This window comes from Hemicordylus capensis, chromosome 2 (assembly GCF_027244095.1).
Source record: "Hemicordylus capensis ecotype Gifberg chromosome 2, rHemCap1.1.pri, whole genome shotgun sequence".
Taxonomy (NCBI): Eukaryota; Metazoa; Chordata; class Lepidosauria; order Squamata; family Cordylidae; genus Hemicordylus; species Hemicordylus capensis.
This window is the reverse complement of record NC_069658.1, coordinates 146,087,626-146,104,740: the sequence shown is the minus strand read 5'-3', so window position 1 is coordinate 146,104,740 and position 17,115 is coordinate 146,087,626. Positions and strand designations below refer to the sequence as shown.

Here is a 17,115-nt window from a genome sequence, read left to right as displayed (position 1 = left end):
GCCAGTCTTGGCTTCTGGAGTCAGTCCTGAAGAGAGTAGCCAGGCATGGCAGTGCAAAGTGATGGAGCCTGCCAGAGCTCATGCCACGCAATCAGTAGAATGCCTTGAAGTTTGCAAAAGTTGTTTATTGAGCTTGAATGCTTCATTTTGCAAAGACATCAACTCCTCTTTCTCAGTCTGGGACAGGGAATTCAGATGTTGAGATAGTTTCTTCCAGAGAAGGTGGTTGTACATGGTCATACATGCCTGGTAATTGGCTATCTTCCGTTGGAGAGTAGAAGTCAAATTCATGCATCTGCCCATCACATCAAATTTGTGGCCCTCCCTGTCCATGGAAGCTGAGAGCATTTTGTTCTTAGATTCTGACTGAGCTGCCTCCACCACAATGGAGTTGGATGTGGGGTGTTTCTGTAAGAATGGGCAGTTTTCAGTTAGCACCCTGTAAAAATTCTCCATCTTTCCAGATGTTGGAGCAACTAAGGAAGGCTTTCCCCCAATAACTATGAATAATGTCCCAAAGGGCTGAGTTCATAGGTATGACCACCAAGCATTGAGTGTCACTTTCCATTATATCAAAAATAGGGTTTGATGACTGTTTTGTTTCCTCTCTCAATTGCAGCCTTAAGAAAGATGCCATCTTGGCGACCTGATTGGAAAATGATCTGAGATCCACTGAAGGGGATGGCAGTTTCAAATTCTCCACCAAGTCTGATGGCATTGACCGTAAAGGTTCAGGTGAGGATGAGTCCTCTGATTCTCTGAATCTGAGTCAGAGGACTGAAGAATTTTAGCTGGTGGTTGTGGAGTAATATTGTCAATATTACTCCACAAAATAATACAAAATATTATTTGTATTTTTAAATTGTTTTGTGTATGTTTTAATGGTTTTGATTGTGAACCACCCAGGGACCTTTTTGTATGGGGCAGTAGAAAAATGTAATAAATAAATAAATAAATAAATAAATAAAAATGGGGGCGGAGATGGGTCTGCACATGGTATCACCTCCAGTAGTGGCATAGGTGTAGACACTACTGGCTGCTCTAGGCAGGGTGAGGCTGGTGCTGGGCTGCATCGAGTTGGTCTTGCGCATGAGGGCATTGAGCTACAGGATGTTAGTGTGAGAACTGCTGCTGTCTATGAGGCGTAGACCTCCTGAAAGAGGAGCATGAGCCCAGGTGGTACCCACAAAATGGAGACCTGGAGTGCAACCTATATCTGTGACGGCTGTCACAGGACCAGTAGCTAGAAACCGCAACGGAGCAACGGTATCAGATATGACTGAGATTGCCCCATGGGCAGTTTGTGTCAACCTGATCGTGAGCGGGGTGAGGCGCCCTCTCCACATCCTGGTTTCAAGCGGGGGGGTGGGTGGCATCCTCTCCATATCCAGAGTGGACGGCTGCGTGGCAACTGTGCTCCTTGGTACAGAGGAAGCACACTTTCCTCCTCCTGCTGCCAGCTTCGTTGGGCACCTGGCAGCCTCTGATGTCGCCAGCGTTGAGCTAGAGCAGGCCTGCTCAACTTAGGCTCCTCAGCTGTTTTTCAACTTCAACTCCCATAATTCTCAGCCACAGTGGCCAATAGCCAGGGATTATGGCCAATCATAACTAGGCCAACATCTGCAGGAGCGCCAAAGTTGAGCAGCCCTAAGCTAGAGGCTCATGCATGCACACCAGACCCCGTGTCAGTCTCTTTCAGCACCAACTTTTTCTTTTTTTAGCTTTAGTGCCGAATCGGAGCAAAGTTGGGGGCGCTTCTTAGGCTTTTTTTTGCGCCCTAGGAGGTTCTTGCTGCCTGCCTTTCTGCAGAGAAGCCCCTGAAGTTGAGGGGAACAACAGAGATGGTAGCAGCTGTTCCTTGTCCACTGGGGCCCAAACTGGAGGCTGGGACCCGAAAGTGATGCGGTTGAGGAGATGTGGTCACTACCAAAGTCCCAGAACCTCCCTGTGGAGCAACAGTTAATGCTACAGGAACATTGGGAGCCGACATTTGTGGCCGCACTCTGTTCCATGACAGGAGGTGCTGACAGGGCTCTTTACCACAGACACAAGGAGAGTCTAGAAGACCGGTTATGATGGGTTTAACGGGTAAACATTTGACACTGAAGACAACTCCCCACGGAGTGAATTTCCCCTAAGCAATAAAGGCAAAGGCTGTGTCTGTCTGAAGTGGGGAACTTTGCTTGACAGTTGGAGCAATGTTTGAAAGTATTCCAACAGGCCATACACAGAAGCAGGCGGGTAAAAATCCACTCCCCTGAGGGGAGGGGAAAGGGCAGGGAAAGAGGAAATGTGCTGATAAAGAAACAAATAAATAGGGAGAAATTTACACTAAAAATAATAAACAGGAGAGCAAAAGAGAAAGTAATAATAAAAGGTAAGCAGAAATTTTCTTTCACAGAAGCAAACAAGGTTCTCTAAGAGATTCTTCTTTAGCAGACAAAAAAGAACGGAGAAGGAGGATATATTGGGGGAGGAACCTCTGTACAAAGCTTGAAAAAACAGAAGCTTGGAAGGTTCGGGTCTCTACTTCATGCCAGCATGAAGCCCATCTGTATGATAGACAGAGTGCATTTTACAGAAGAGGTAGAGCAGTTGTTACTGTAGGTAAATTGAAAAACAAACATATTTTCAAGAAGCACCTCCTGAAATAAATGGATGAGAACAGCAAGAATAACTGGGTCACGGTGAACCAAGTTTTAAGTGCCTGCTTCTACTTTTTATTTATGGTATATTTGGTATATACCACTTTTCAACAAAGGTTTCTAAAGTAGTTTACAGAGATAAATACAATACAATAAAATAAATAAAATAAAATGGCTCCCTGTCCCCAAATGGCTCACAATCTAAAAAGAAACATACAATAGACACCAGCAACAGTCACTGGAGGTACTGCGCTGGGGGTGGATAGGGCCAGTTACTCTCCCCCTGCTAAATAAAGAGAACCACCACGTTAAAATGGTGCTTCTTTGCCCAGTTAGCATAATTGATGCAGAGGGAAGATATATATTTGAAAAGAACAGAAGATAATAAGACTCTTGAGGAAACTATAATGGGTGTATGAATATATTTATGGATCAAACAAGGAACTAAAATAATTTCAGTCACATCCCCAAAGGATGTTTAAAATGGCTAACAGAAAGCAGTCTAGAGGATCTTTTGGGGTTTTATAATTTGAACAAGAGATTACACATAATATTCAGGTAGGCTTGGCTCTTACTCAAGAACTGATTCCCCCCCCCCCCAAGCTCCTCAAATATCTTACAAAAGGTAAGTGAACAGCTATTAAAACTAAGACCATTTCAGATCATGCTATGGTAATATACTGTGTTCTAGAAACAGATATAGGAAGCTCTTTTCATGGAAAATAGATCCACTATTGCTTCAAGAATGGAAGATCAGAGACCAGATTGGAATGAGTTCCATCAGACATGTTTAGTAGGTAGGCTGGAGACATTAGGATTGTTCAGGAAACTATTAATGATTATGAGGGGGCAGTTTTTGCTCATCCAACCTAAAGGTGGTTTGGGGAGTAAAAGGAACTGGTCATACAAGTGTAAAGCTGAGGACATACCCACAAAATATTACCATTGCACTTATATCCTGCTTTTCTACAATAAAATTGCACTTAAAGCAACATACAATAAAAAGAAAACTGCCTATTGGGATTTTGGCCCACTAGGAAGGTTATGGAACAATTAGAAGCAGCTTTAAAAAACCCGGATAGTGGTTTTACTAGGCAAAAATACCTTGAGGGGGAAAATAAACTTGGCAAGTTATTGGGGGGTTGTTAAAGAAAAGATTGTTTAGAAGTCATTTTAAAAGGCAGGGGAGGAGGCACAATGACAAGAGAGGGGGCATATCTTCATCTCCTGGTTGTGATGCTTCCTAGGGCATCTGGTAGGCAACTTTGGGAAACAGGGTGCTGGGTTAGATAGGCCATGGGCCTAATCCAGCAAGACTTTTCTTATGTTCTTATTTAAAAATATCCAGTTACTTGAACACTATTATTATATCTTGGCACTTAGCTAATGGTGTAAGAGGTCCTTTACCATTCTTTATTAATTTCACCAAACATACACACTTTTGCTTCAATGAATTATGTGAGTATATCTATAATATGGGAAAACTCATGAAGACATAATGTCTTTAAAATAAATATTCCAACGATCACTCAAGATGTAAATATTATTGAATTATCTAACAATGGTGCAAGCACTATATAGATTTGGAGGTTAGAAAGATTAGATTTATTAGATATAAAATTTTACAATACACCTAAGGAAGTTTTAGTACTGTACCAAATGTCTGATGCACATAAGCATGCTATGGAAAAACAGCATTCTGAATTATTGAAGAGCAGCAAGAATTTCTGTAGCACAACCAGAATTATAAAATGTTGGACGGGATCCTGGTTATATGACAATCTTGATACATTAGCATTGATCATACAAGATTCATTGAAGGGAGAAGCTTAGACATGCAATAAACAATAATATTAAAAGGAGCAGCAACTGCATTATATATTAGTGAGGAAAAATTATAAAAGGTTGGATTGGTACTTCTAAGTGAAAGCAAAGGAGAAGAGAGGAGTAGGTACTTCTAAGTGAAAGCAAAGGAGAAGAGAGGAGTAGGTTCTAAAATGAGGAAAGGCTAAAAGATTTTAGTTTTTTGTTTAGAAAAAAAGACAACAAAAGGGTGACATGACACATTTAATAACATTATATATAGTGTGCAGCAAGTGGATAGCTTTCCCCCTACTGTTCTGGGAGACCTGTCTGGACCCTTTCTGATGACATTTTATCACCTTCTGAAAACATCTGTTTCAGAATCGGCAGGCCTTCCGGCTGTTTGATTATGCCTGCTTCTCTCCTTGTTTCAGTCTTTGTGTTTCTAATTTTATCTCTGTGTTTTTTAACTTGAAGGTTTTTCTTTTAGGTTTTCGGATGTTAGCCACTATGGGCATCTTTAATTGTATTGAAGAGACAGGATACAAATGCCTTTAACAAATACATACATACAAGAATTTGGGGGTCACCCAGTGAAATTGATGGATGGTAAATTCAGAAAAATAAAAGAAAGTACCTCTTTACACAATGCATCATTAAAGACCAAAGGATAGGATTATGATTAATGTGAATCTTTTTGAAGAATTTGGATTAGGCAGAGGAATTCAATAGCAATGCCCCTTGTTGCCACTTTTGTTTGTCTGAATAGAACTTTTAGCAATGTACATGAGAACAGAATCTGATATAAAGGAAGTAAAAGCAAGATAAAATTAAAATATCATTATATGAAGATATATCTTAATGGCTTATTATTTTAGTAGCATTTAGAAAGTTACTAGAAATAAAGAAGTGAGTTTAATATACTATTGGGATACAAAATAAGTATAAAACGAGATGGAATTATTGGGGTTTAACCTGAATGAAAATTTAAGGAATTGAGAAGGCAATTTTAAATGTGAGAAAAACCTGATACCTGGGTATTATGTTGAGACAGGAGTCAGATAAACTGTAGAAGATAAAATACAAACTTATTAATATTAAAAAGACTGAGAAATATGGAAAAACTCAAAAGCTCTCCTGAATTGGGAGGAGTTCAGTGATCATAATGAATGTTGTGGCCAAATATTTTCTATATCTCTATATCATAGCTACATACCTATGACAGCAGACAGTAATATATATATTTAAATAAATTACTAAACACATCTAGAATACATTTCTTCACGCTACAGGGGAAAAAAAGGAGGACTGACAGTGAAAATGGTTGTAGCATCATTTGAGAGGGCTCAGTTATATAATACTGCAAGTACTGGATTTAGCTCAAATCACCAAGACATTTTCAGAAAGTGATACAATATATGAATGTATTAATCGGGTGAAGACAGAAACAGTTGTCTTGTATGAGGAAATTGTTCAAACAATGTTGACTTTACAGACCTCCTCTTTTCAGTACAGTATTTATAGATTAGATATATTTTTGTAATGGGCTTGCTACAACAAAATGGGATTAAGAGAACCACCTGAAATGACAAAACTGCTGATAGAAGAGATCAAAATCATGTCCAGATTTGACATTAGAACGGCTGACATTCTAATGAAGCACAATTTTGAGGTAATGCAAAGACAACAGGGAGCCCTCGTACAACTCCCTCAATCCCCCTGTACATGCGCTGTTGCACAAGATCCCTTAGAGTTCAGTCTTACCTGTGCTCTGGAAGCACTTTGTAAGATCAAAAATGCCACAGAGCCAGCAATGTGTTTCCAAGCTTACACAGTGCTTCTGGAGTGCTTGCAACTCTTCAAACTTTAAAGGAGTCCTGCACAAAAATTCATCTGCAGGAGTTGTGCATGGGTTCCTGGTGTATCCCCAGAGTCCCTCTGATCTGCTGACTTTTTTCTTAATGCCGCAGCTAGACATTATAAGTTAAGCATGGTGCCAGAGCAGAGTGTGTGTGTGTGTGTGTGTGTGTGTGTGACGGGGGGAGTGAGTGGGGTCAGTCTGGCAAATTATGGACAAGGATAAAATGACCCATATTAAACAAGGCTGGGGAAGGGAGGAGATATGAGTTAATGGTATTCAATGAATACTGTATTGGACAAAGATTCTAATTTACCGAAACAATGTGTTTAACAGCTTGTAGTTTCTGAGGAAATCAGCTGTATAATATATTCAAGAAGAGAGAATGGAGATAGTCCTGTTTCATCTTCATAGTTCCATTTCTTGGTATGAGAGAATCTTGGGAATTGGCTTTTATAGTTATCAAAAATGGATGCTTCATGTTCTTTAATAATAAAAATAATAATAAACTTTGTTAGCCTCCCCCCCACCACATAACAAACTGTTCTCTGGGTAGATCACAACACAGCATTAAAACATGAAATAAAAACACAACACATTAAATCATAATGGACCAAAAAAAGGGGGGGGTACAAAATATAACACAAAGCAATTTAAAAAGGCTTCTTTAAATCCGTTAAAAATAAGATTTGAGAGTCAAAATTTAAAGGCCTGAGTGAACAAAAAGATCTTTACCTTTAACATAAGGAGAATTTTTTTCACCTACTGGATGCTTTTCATTCATCCTCTCATTTGTGATTGTCCATAATGCATTGTTATAAGAGCCACGTTCTTCGTTTGCACTTCACATTAAAGTGGGGCATTGTGTCCTAGGAATGTCATTGTTCAGTCAAAATAATAGAAATTTTTATTTTTATTTTGAAGTTATAGTTATAGCAGTGTCCCATGTATTTGATAGTGAAGTGAAAATGTGGATTGAAAAATTTGGTTTTAGCATTTAAATTATTACTGAAGAAAATAGATCTTTCCATAAATGGGAAAAGTCTCCCAAGCATTTTATAAAGGCTGAGTACTGAACAGTAAACTGGAGAGGGGAGAAATACTAATATGTCTTTGCTGGCATCAGTATTTTAATATAACAACTTTTTAACACACACATAAATGCAACAAACACCTAAATAATGGAACCACAAATGGCAACCAATTATAACTGAGCATAACCATCAATTGTATTAAACCAGCAGAAGTGCAAGATGGTAGGCAGTTTCAGGGCAGTCTTTTAGAGGGGATCAGAGTTTTGAAAACTCATGATGGTTTGGTAATATCTACAAATTTACAAGTTGAGTGAGCAGGGTAGGGTAGACAGACACTTAGACAAACAGTACCAGTCTTTAAGCAGCATCAGTCCCCCACAGGTAATGTACCTTGCAGTTCCCCAAGGCTGCTTCTTGCCAGCCAAGTGAAAAATCTTCACTTCCTTTTCAATGAGAGGAAGAGTTTTTCCACCCCCTTTACAGGAAGGGCACCTTTGGCTCCACCTCTCTGTTTTTGCTATGAAGGCATACTATAAGTAAACAGGGAAGTTTTGTGCTGCACTAGAACACACTGTTGAGACACTTAAGCATGCTTCTTTTCTGTTTTTCTTTGGGCACATTGTACTTCACCATGGTATGAAATACAGAAGCATCTTATTATGGTTAACATGTAAAAATGCAGTTTGCATATGCAGCTGTGTACTGGGGAGTACCATCCAAAGACAGAGAGAGTGATTAAATGCACATGTCAACTATTGTTTTCTTTCACTATTTCCCACCTCTTGAAGATTCCATTCCCGGTCTTCAGTTTCCTGATCATATACATACACAATCCTAATTCTTCTGAAACAAGGCATTATGATAGACATAAAATGACTTTCTTTGTCGTTTCTGACATAAGAGCACTGTAGAATTAAGCGTCAGTAATTTTGCAAATAGCATTCAAAGTGCTCTGCCCCTTATCCATTTAATTTCTCAGAATTGACATTATGGGATAAGCAAACTTAAGAAATCATTGCAGGCTGCTTCTTGCACTATTTCCCAGCTAGAGTATACAGTTCGTGGTAGAATTATTAACTATTATTTTGCTCTTTCTTCATACTTGGGATAATTTCCCACTCCCCCCATTGCAAAAGAAGATCTTGACCATTCCCATTACCTTCTTCCCACCTCCTCATGTTATTTATTCTCACAATGTAGACTCCCTCATGCTACATTGCCAGTGCACATCAATTGTAACCTTGAGACACCATCCTCTCCTGGGATAAGGATGTTATTCAGTCCCAGGCATCTGCAAAGTGAAGACTGACAGTTCTTTAAAAAGAAAAATCCCAACATGTGGAGGGGACAATATATTGCTTTGAAGAGGAAAAAATAGCAACTGGTAACTCAAGCTGCCCTAAAAAACATCTGTAGAGGATTAGTGTGGCTTCTTTACTAAGAGGACCTGTGCCAGGTCACAGTGTAACTTTTAAATCTGCCAGCATGGTACACTGTTTAGTTATCTACCTTGCTGGAATGAATGCAATATATTAATAGCTGGCTTTACTTTTTTTAATTCTGTTCTGAATATTGCTTCTCTTTTGATTTTTCATGCCCATCAATATGTCATCATCTGTCTTCAATGACTGAGATCCCCTTTAGACATAAAAGGGAATCTGACGTGAATTCACTCCCGTGTCGTCTGAATGATCAGAACTGTGACTCACAGGCCCATCCGCGGTTCCGATTTGGCCCCTAAACATCGGAATGTACCCTCGGTTTGTAGTGAGTTTCATTCACCCTACTGAGGGTCCATTCCAGTTGCTGTGACGTCTGGATTCTGAATTAATTCCAAACCAGAGTTTTTTAAAAAGGGAAGAAGCTCCTCCCCTGGACTGCGGTGGTATTGGCTAGCGCAAGCTGTCCTTCCAGGATCGGAGGAAGCTTGCACAGCAAGTCCCATCCGCGTTGCCAGCTCATATGGTAGACTGGGATTTTGATCGTGTGCACCAGGGGTGGGGGTGGGATGGAGACATTAAGTCCAAAGGCGACCTCAGTCTTTCATTAAATTCATTTTAAAGCTCACTTCTTTAGACTGCATTTCAAGTTTTAACAAGTTCTTCACCTTGTTCTCCCTTAGGAAAGAGAAAGTTTCACATTATGTTCCTGTTCAGCCTCCAGATTCCTGTGATTTGCTTCCAGAGTGTACTGTACAATCACAATTACATATATCAAACCCTGCTGCCTCGTAACCTGGGTTGGCCATCCATTAGATGTTCAGGGCACCAGTGTTGAAGGATGTGCTCCATAAGATTACATCATGATGGATTTATATTAACTTCATGAGCTCTTGATAAGGGCTTACTATTTTTACGATGCTCAGAAAGCTATTTATCTTAACACTGGGACTCCAATTCTTTTGTGTAGTCCCTAGGACATCTTCATGATAACTTTTCTAACACAGAGATTAATGCCGAAAAAGTAACATGAAATAGAAAAGTCTTTGGGTTAGAGCCTCCATTATTTGATAGACACAGTGTAAGAAGATGGTGTGTACTTGATTTTCAGAAGGAAACAAAGAAGGCATTAAAACATCCCCCCCCCCATGGATAATGCATTTATTCCTACAACAACATCTTTAATGGTAATTCAAAATAAAAAAATACCTCTTTTTAAAGAAACGGAGTTATAAAACAATTTATTTCTGACAGCATGTAAATTTCTCACACGATTATATTCTACTTGTACAAATATTTGAACATTTAAATCCACCAGTTATTTTTTATATAATTTAATTTCTATGCTTGTTGGCATGTGAAGTAGATTAGGAGACAACCCTGAAACCACTTACTTGTTAACCCCCCGAAATTCACTGGGAGAGTACCTGAGAGACTGATTTCAGGACTGAAGCCTTCCTACTTAAAATTACTTATTCTCGAACAAGACGTGCCAATCAAACTTGTGGTGGTGTGATTATGACAAAATGAAGAAACCTTAATATTCTATAAAACAGAAGGATGACATGAATGCTAGATGGCAATGTCATGACAGATTGACAAGAAAATAAATTAGGGCAGTAGAGGGAAATGCTCTCACAGTCTCCCTGATTCCCAGAATTGTTTCATACGTTCAACAGAAGCAGTGATAGAGGAAGTGTGAAATTACTCTTGCTAATGGGTCTCATGCAGGCACGGGGTGGGGAATGTGTATTCTGTCCCTGTATGTGACTAGGTTGCACTGATCACTCCTGCTTCCTCTGCCTCCACACATCTGTCAAGCATGTGAAATGTCTCCAAGTCCATTTGTTTTAGTATCTATGCCTTCTGCAAAATTCACCTAGTTTAGAAAATCCTTCTTTAAGGCTAGGATACAAGGTGATCACATGTGCTGAGCTTCGAGAAATGCTTTAAGCACCAGGATTGATAAAAAGACTGAACACCAAATCTTCCTTTTGTTTCACTTTGTCACCCTCAAAATCCTGAAACATGTCCAGTCCAAATACAGAAACTAGAGATGTGCACAAACTGAGGTTCATGCACTGGTTCGAAGCCGAACTGGTTCACGGGTCCATCAAACAGGTTTGGTGGGTTGAGTGCGGTGCTGGGGGTGGCGGTGAGTGGCCCCTTTAAGGTCCTTACCTTACAGAAGATCCTTACCTCTTGACTGCCATTCTGTGCAGCTTCCTGCTGTGGCGGTGCTCCTCTCAGCAGCATGCTGCTTGTGGGGCCGCAAGTGGGCTGCTAGGGGGAGCACCACTGCAGCAGGAAGCGGCATGGAGTGGTGGTCGGCTGCTCACACTTTTAAAGGTGCTGCTCACACGACCCCAGGCGCCACACTCAACCTGCTGAACCAGTTTGGCAGACCCACAGACCTCGGTTCGTGCACATCCCTAACAGAAACTGAAGAAGTGAAGAAGAAGAAAATCAATACTTAAGTACTTGGGTGTACAATAGTCTCTTGGTGACACAGATCAAGCTACCTTCTTTATGGAATGGCAGAGAAAGGCTCTCTGCTTTTTGATACCCCAACATGTATTTAGATGGTTTTGTGTCCCACATCACAACTGGGGGTGGAGGTTAAAGCCCTGTCTCAAGCTGATCCCCAATTCCAAGCTATCTTCTTGCTGCCAGGTCAGCAACTGGGCTTCTGTTTTGATTTCTTTTTCCTTTGTTTTATAAGAAATAAACTTTCATCCCTGGTGGGACTACAGGTTATGTTGTTCCTCTGTTTTTTCTTTCGCTTTTTCTTTGCCTCCAGAGAAGGCTGAAGGATTTCTGGTTTGCCCCTGTTTGTTGCGAGGCCAAAATCATGGTGTGTGTTGGCTTTTTTGCTCCTTTTAAGAGCATTCAACTGACCACCTCTGGGAAAATTCTCCTCTGTGTTGCAGTTGTCCTGGAACTCTTCCTTGTGCTTCTTTCCTTTAAATTTGTCTCCCTTGGACTTTTTTCTGAGTCTTTTATTATGCTTATCCCCTCTCTTGTCACATTCTTTAAACGTTTTCCTCTTTTTCTTATGGCCATGCGTTTCCTGGTCATCATTCATGTATGACCTCTTTAGGGCCATTGGCAGAAGGCCAGCTTCCCAAAGTTCTGCAAAATCAAACACATGATAATAATTAAGAGTCCAAGCTATCAGTACACAAAAACTCACCACCATCTGGAGCTTCCTTGGGGCAAGTTGCACCCTGCATACAATGTAGTTTGAAGAAAAATGGACATTCATATCACAAATACATTCTCCCCATGAATTAATTTTAAGGGCTTTCTCCCCTTGGGTAAGGGCTGACCCTTAACAGGATAAGACCTTTTCATCCTGTAAGACCTGTACATTAAACCTCAGACTGAGATATCCTCAAGTGGGAAATCTGGTGATGGTAATGACTGTCTCAGTAAAGTATTGCACAGATATATTTATATAAAAATTAAAAAATGATCTCAATTATTTTCTATTTATACAAATGCCAGTACTGTATGACATTTTTAGCAGTTGGATTCCAATACAGGTTTTCATGTAAAGAAGAAGTTATACCATGGAAACAGGCACACATCAATATTAATCAAACCTCAGTTAATAAAAACCCAATGTGGCCCTGAGTGCTGAACAGCTCTCCCCATAACCCACAAGTACCTCTGCTAGTTTATGGAAGTTTTAAAGACAGAATTTTAAGTAGGTGTGCTAGAGGGTACTTTATTTGACCAAATAAATATTGTTTCTCTCAGTTCTGGAATATCCTGAATTCCACTCCCTTTATTTATTAAGATTAAATTTAAAAAAGCATTAACACACAAACAGCAGTCTGGTTACAGAACAATAAAAACGTTGGCATACTATACCTTGTGCTTTTTTCTTTGCTCTCTGAGTGCTCCTCTTAGTATCATATTTATCATCATAGTAGTAGATGAAGGGAAAGGTAGGAAACGTCCCTCTAAACATCCGTTTCTCTGAACATTCCTGCAAGTCATATTTTCAGTTTGACACATTTTTTCTTATCTCTGGGTTCAGTAATTCAAAATCTAACTATATCCAAGGAGACAAATTAAATTAAGTGGTATTAGTTGGCTTTACAAAAAAAAAAAAAACCAGCCCCGCTGGATCAGGCCCAAGGCCTATCTAGTCCAGCATCCTGTTTCACACAGTGGCCCAGCAGATGCCTCTGAGGAGCCCACAGGCAAGAGGCGAGGGCATGCCTTCTCTCTTGCTGTTGCTCCCCTGCAACTGGTATTCAGAGGCATCATGCCTGTGTGGCTGGAGGTTTTGCTGATCTATAGTGAGGAGATCATTGATAACGGACACCAGCTAAACATCTGTATTAGGGTTGCCTGGGTTTTTCAAGAGGAATGCATTTTCATTTTAAGTCATCCAAAAGTTATGTACATAAATGATTTAACCCGAGGATTTATTTTATTTATTTAGCTATCTATCTATAAAATTGATACCCCGCCCAAACTTACGTCTCTGGGCGGCCAAAGGTTTATAGCCACTTTTCAACTCAAGTTCTCAAAGCAGAGAACACTGGCTAGCATCCAGAACAAGAATAAGAGGAACTTAGCTGAAGCAATTTCTACTATCACCTCTTCCTGTATCCCTCCCGGGCCTCCTGAAAAGCCAGTCCTGAGGGTGACGGGACCTCTGGCAATGGTGTGAGCTGTGTGAGCTGCAGGCATGCAGCAGAGTGTACTCTGCTACATGCTGAGGACAATTTAGCCTCTGAAGGATGTGGCACCTTAAGAGGATTCATGACTGGACATCAGTGATCAGGGAGGTACATATAAGGATAGGTGCTCTCACAGTGTGCTGGACAGTAGAGATGTGCATGAACCAGTCCGCAGGCCATGTTAGAGACCTGCAAACCAGTTCGCAAGTGGCCCGGTCCGGCGGTTCGACACCGGGTGGTGGCTCTTTAAGGGCGGGGGGGGGGGAATTAACCCTCCCGCTGCTTTTCCTCCCTCTGGCACTCCATTTTTTAGTGCAAATTTCAGGGCGGCAGCGTTCCTCCCTGCTGCCCCTGCCCCCCTGTTGACTGGTAAAAGTGGAAGTAACTTCGACATGTGAGCACTGCACATGTCACGTGCACATGCTGTGCAGTGCATGCGCGTCAGCAGCAAGCACATGTGCGGAAGTTACTTCTGCTTTTACCAGTCAACAAGGGGGCAGGGGCGGCAGGGAGGAACGCTGATGCCTCAAAATCTGCAGTAAGAAACGGAGCGCGAGGGGGGGAAAGCAGCAGGATGGGTAAGTACAACCCCCCCGCCCTTAAAGAGCTGCCCCTGCCAGCGTCAGACTGTGCCTCCGAGGTCCGTGCACATCCCTACTGGACAGGGATGAAAGAAGCTCTTATTCCTTTGCAACAATTAAGCTCATTTTAAACTTTATATTTATTCATAATCATACAGTGATTGTTGACTTGTCCCAGTTCTAGTCAGAAGAGAGGACAAATTTATCATGAACAAATTCTTGTTCATGGAGTGGCATGAACAAACCTTAAGGCACATACTGAAGATTGCTTCAATCCAGATTAATGAATCTAGAACTACAACCACTTTCTCATCTTGTACTCAACAGTGAACATTCATTAAGCTCTAATTCTTCCCTAACTATACACTGAAACAGTGGGGAAATTCTATCCTTTTTTCTATCCTAGTTGCTTATTACAACACAATTAATCTGGCATTAAATTATCTTAAGTGATCTGAGGTGGACCTGTTCAGATTCTAATTTGCAGCCTGGGAAAATCTTATGTCCCAGCCCCCATTCTTTGAGTTAGTCTTCCAATTTAAATGGAAGAAATATTATTTCCTGAGCTCACCCACCATTAACTCTGTGCCTAACAAGGGGCATGAAATAAAACACTGGGCACTATTCAACAAATACTGCTCACTCTCTGATGACTTCTTGTGCAAGTCCCAATCAAAGTAAAAGGAGATTGCTGTTCCAGGCCTATTTTGGCCATTATGCTGAATTATGCTACATTATGTTGTAGGTTTAATTGTGCAATTTCTAATTATTAGAAGCATATCGGTGATAGCTATTGATAGGTGTACATATGTAGCGCTTTTAGCTTGATCAATCTTTAGCAAAGGCCTGATTAGCATTTATAAGGTAGTACGCTTCTTGTCCTCAAGAGTGACCGTACAGATGTTTGTGAGTCAGAAGCTAAGTGGAGAAGTAACTTGGGCTGATGCTAAAAACACTAGGAGGGTTTCAACATGGAGGCAGAAAAACAAGTAACCACTGCTTCCTGTACATTGATGTGGTATGTATGTTCTTTGGGACCTGGTCATGAAAAAATAAGCAAGTGGGGGTGATCCAGTCAGGAAGCCTACAACCTTGGAGAAGCTGCTGCTAGTCTGTGAAAACAATACCAATGGTCTGACTCAGTATATGGCAGCTTCCTATGTTCCTAACTTTAATCATCAAAAGATATAAAAATAATTGTATTAGATTATATAGGGCTCTCAGATTTTTCTGGGAGTCTGGGCACCTTCAGTCGGCTGAATATTCCTATTTGCTACCTACTACTCTGACTGTGGTGAGCTCTGAAATTAAGCCTTGCAAATAAGAAAGATACTTGCCTTTCTTGCTGGGTTTTGAAAAAGCTTTGCTGTCAGTAGCACTCCTAGTGACCATTAGGAAACTTTGCCTAGATTGAATCTGTTGTTCTGATTCCAGGTGTTTTGCTTTGGGCACTGGCCACTGCTCAGGTGAACCATCTGATCTAATTTTAATTAATTCAAATACTCTTACACTATGAAATATTCAGAGAAATTGGGAACAGCAACCATTTTTGCCTCTACCCACTTAAAGCTCAGCATCCCACTCTTCTAGACTGCCCATCCAAAGGTAGAGGGTATATGGAATGAAAGGTGTAGCTTTTATTGGAGACATTTTTTTTAAGCTTCTGAAATTTTAACATTCTGCTGGAAGGAAAAGCATTAAGTACTTCTGAAAAGAATAAACTGCCAATAAGGATCCATCTGTTTGTGCCAAATGCTTTCCAGTTCCAAGACCCCACCAGAATACTTTCAGACAAGGCTATGTGAAGAAGCACGTGTAATCTTTGATGGCTGTGGAACACACTCCCCCAAGGTCTTCTTGGAGATGCTGCATAAAGTCTAGAGCTTATGCCACAGACAGATGGCCTTTTTTTGTTAATATGTTGACAGTAAAGCCCTAGTGGATGAAAAAGCACAAGCCTCTAAAAACAGGCACTCTTGCTTCCTCTTTTTAACATCACTGCATTGAATAATCATCTCAATAGTGTATGACATGCACTTGCCCAGACCTTTCTCTTTCAAGTGAGCTGCCACTACTGCCACACACTTTGTACTGTTAAATACTCCAGGGATGCTCCTTAGCACCACAGGTAACACACACAGGACTGAAAACTCAGCCTGCTACCAACCCACCTGAGAAACATTATATCTGACAGCTTGGAATGTGAATGCAAAGCACATCTACAGAGCCTGTCTGCTTCCTTTAGTCTTGCAGCATGGGAACAAAATCTCAATGCTGCAACAGGTTCTTTGTTATTTAGGTAACGATGGGATGGCTCTTGCAATTTAGGTTCTTGAAAATTTCTCAGCTCTTCTTTGCAATGTATCCAGACAAACCCCATGAACACATGCATCTCCTACTCATTCCCTGAGGGCTTTGTCTATGGCCAAAAAAACCTCCAACACGCTAAGTATCTTCAAGTATCAACGGTGAAGGCTCTACCTAAACCCAATGGATAGTGAAAGTCACCATTTCTCCTGTTTCGTGATGGTATGGAAATAATCATCAAATGCACTCTATTACTGCTTCAGGGTTACTGAAAACAATGACAAGTTCCAAGCAGAATCTCTTGATACCTTACCTTCCTTTAAAGAGCACTGTGGGCCACAACAGGAGGAAGAATCCAAGCTGCCACAGTTGGTTTCAGGCATATATTTATTAATTGTAGTGCTTTTGCACAGCTCCCAATCATTTCAATGGGGCTTGCACAGGCAAGTTTTCTACATGGCTGTGCCCATAGGTTTTAACAGGTACAAAGTTAAAGCCTCTTAAAATCTCTGTATGTCAGTTGGCTTGAAATGCTGTCAGCTGTGGAATCTTTCATACTCAAATTCTCTCCTGGATTTATTGACGTGTAAATTTAATGATCAGCACCTCTATTACATGCCTACAGGTGCTGAGTTATATCTCTTACTGTTGGAGAGTGACAGCTAAAATCATAATTTGATGTCACAGTTCTGAGAACCGAGGAGCTCTTGTCAAATCTCAATGAAGTCGGTGGAATTTTAATGTGCTTTAT

General features: G+C 40.7%; 1 protein-coding gene and 1 long non-coding RNA gene across 3 annotated transcripts in view; one reads left to right on the top strand and one right to left on the bottom strand.

Moving 5' to 3' along the window:
- The first annotated feature begins 233 nt into the window (after window positions 1-233).
- LOC128343009 (uncharacterized) overlaps window positions 234-17,115 on the top strand; it is a 76,265-nt gene continuing 59,383 nt past the window's right edge. The window contains exon 1 of the long non-coding RNA XR_008315302.1: window positions 234-735. This is a non-coding gene — a long non-coding RNA (uncharacterized LOC128343009). The remainder of the gene's footprint in view (window positions 736-17,115) is intronic.
- ZCCHC7 (zinc finger CCHC-type containing 7) overlaps window positions 9,992-17,115 on the bottom strand; it is a 215,735-nt gene continuing 208,611 nt past the window's right edge. For both annotated transcript variants that reach the window (XM_053291295.1, XM_053291294.1), the window contains exons 8-9: window positions 12,656-12,773; window positions 9,992-11,911 (exon numbers count right to left, since the gene is read on the bottom strand). In XM_053291295.1, coding sequence (XP_053147270.1) covers window positions 11,454-11,911; window positions 12,656-12,773 — 576 coding nt within the window. In that variant the 3' untranslated portion in view covers window positions 9,992-11,453. The remainder of the gene's footprint in view (window positions 11,912-12,655; window positions 12,774-17,115) is intronic.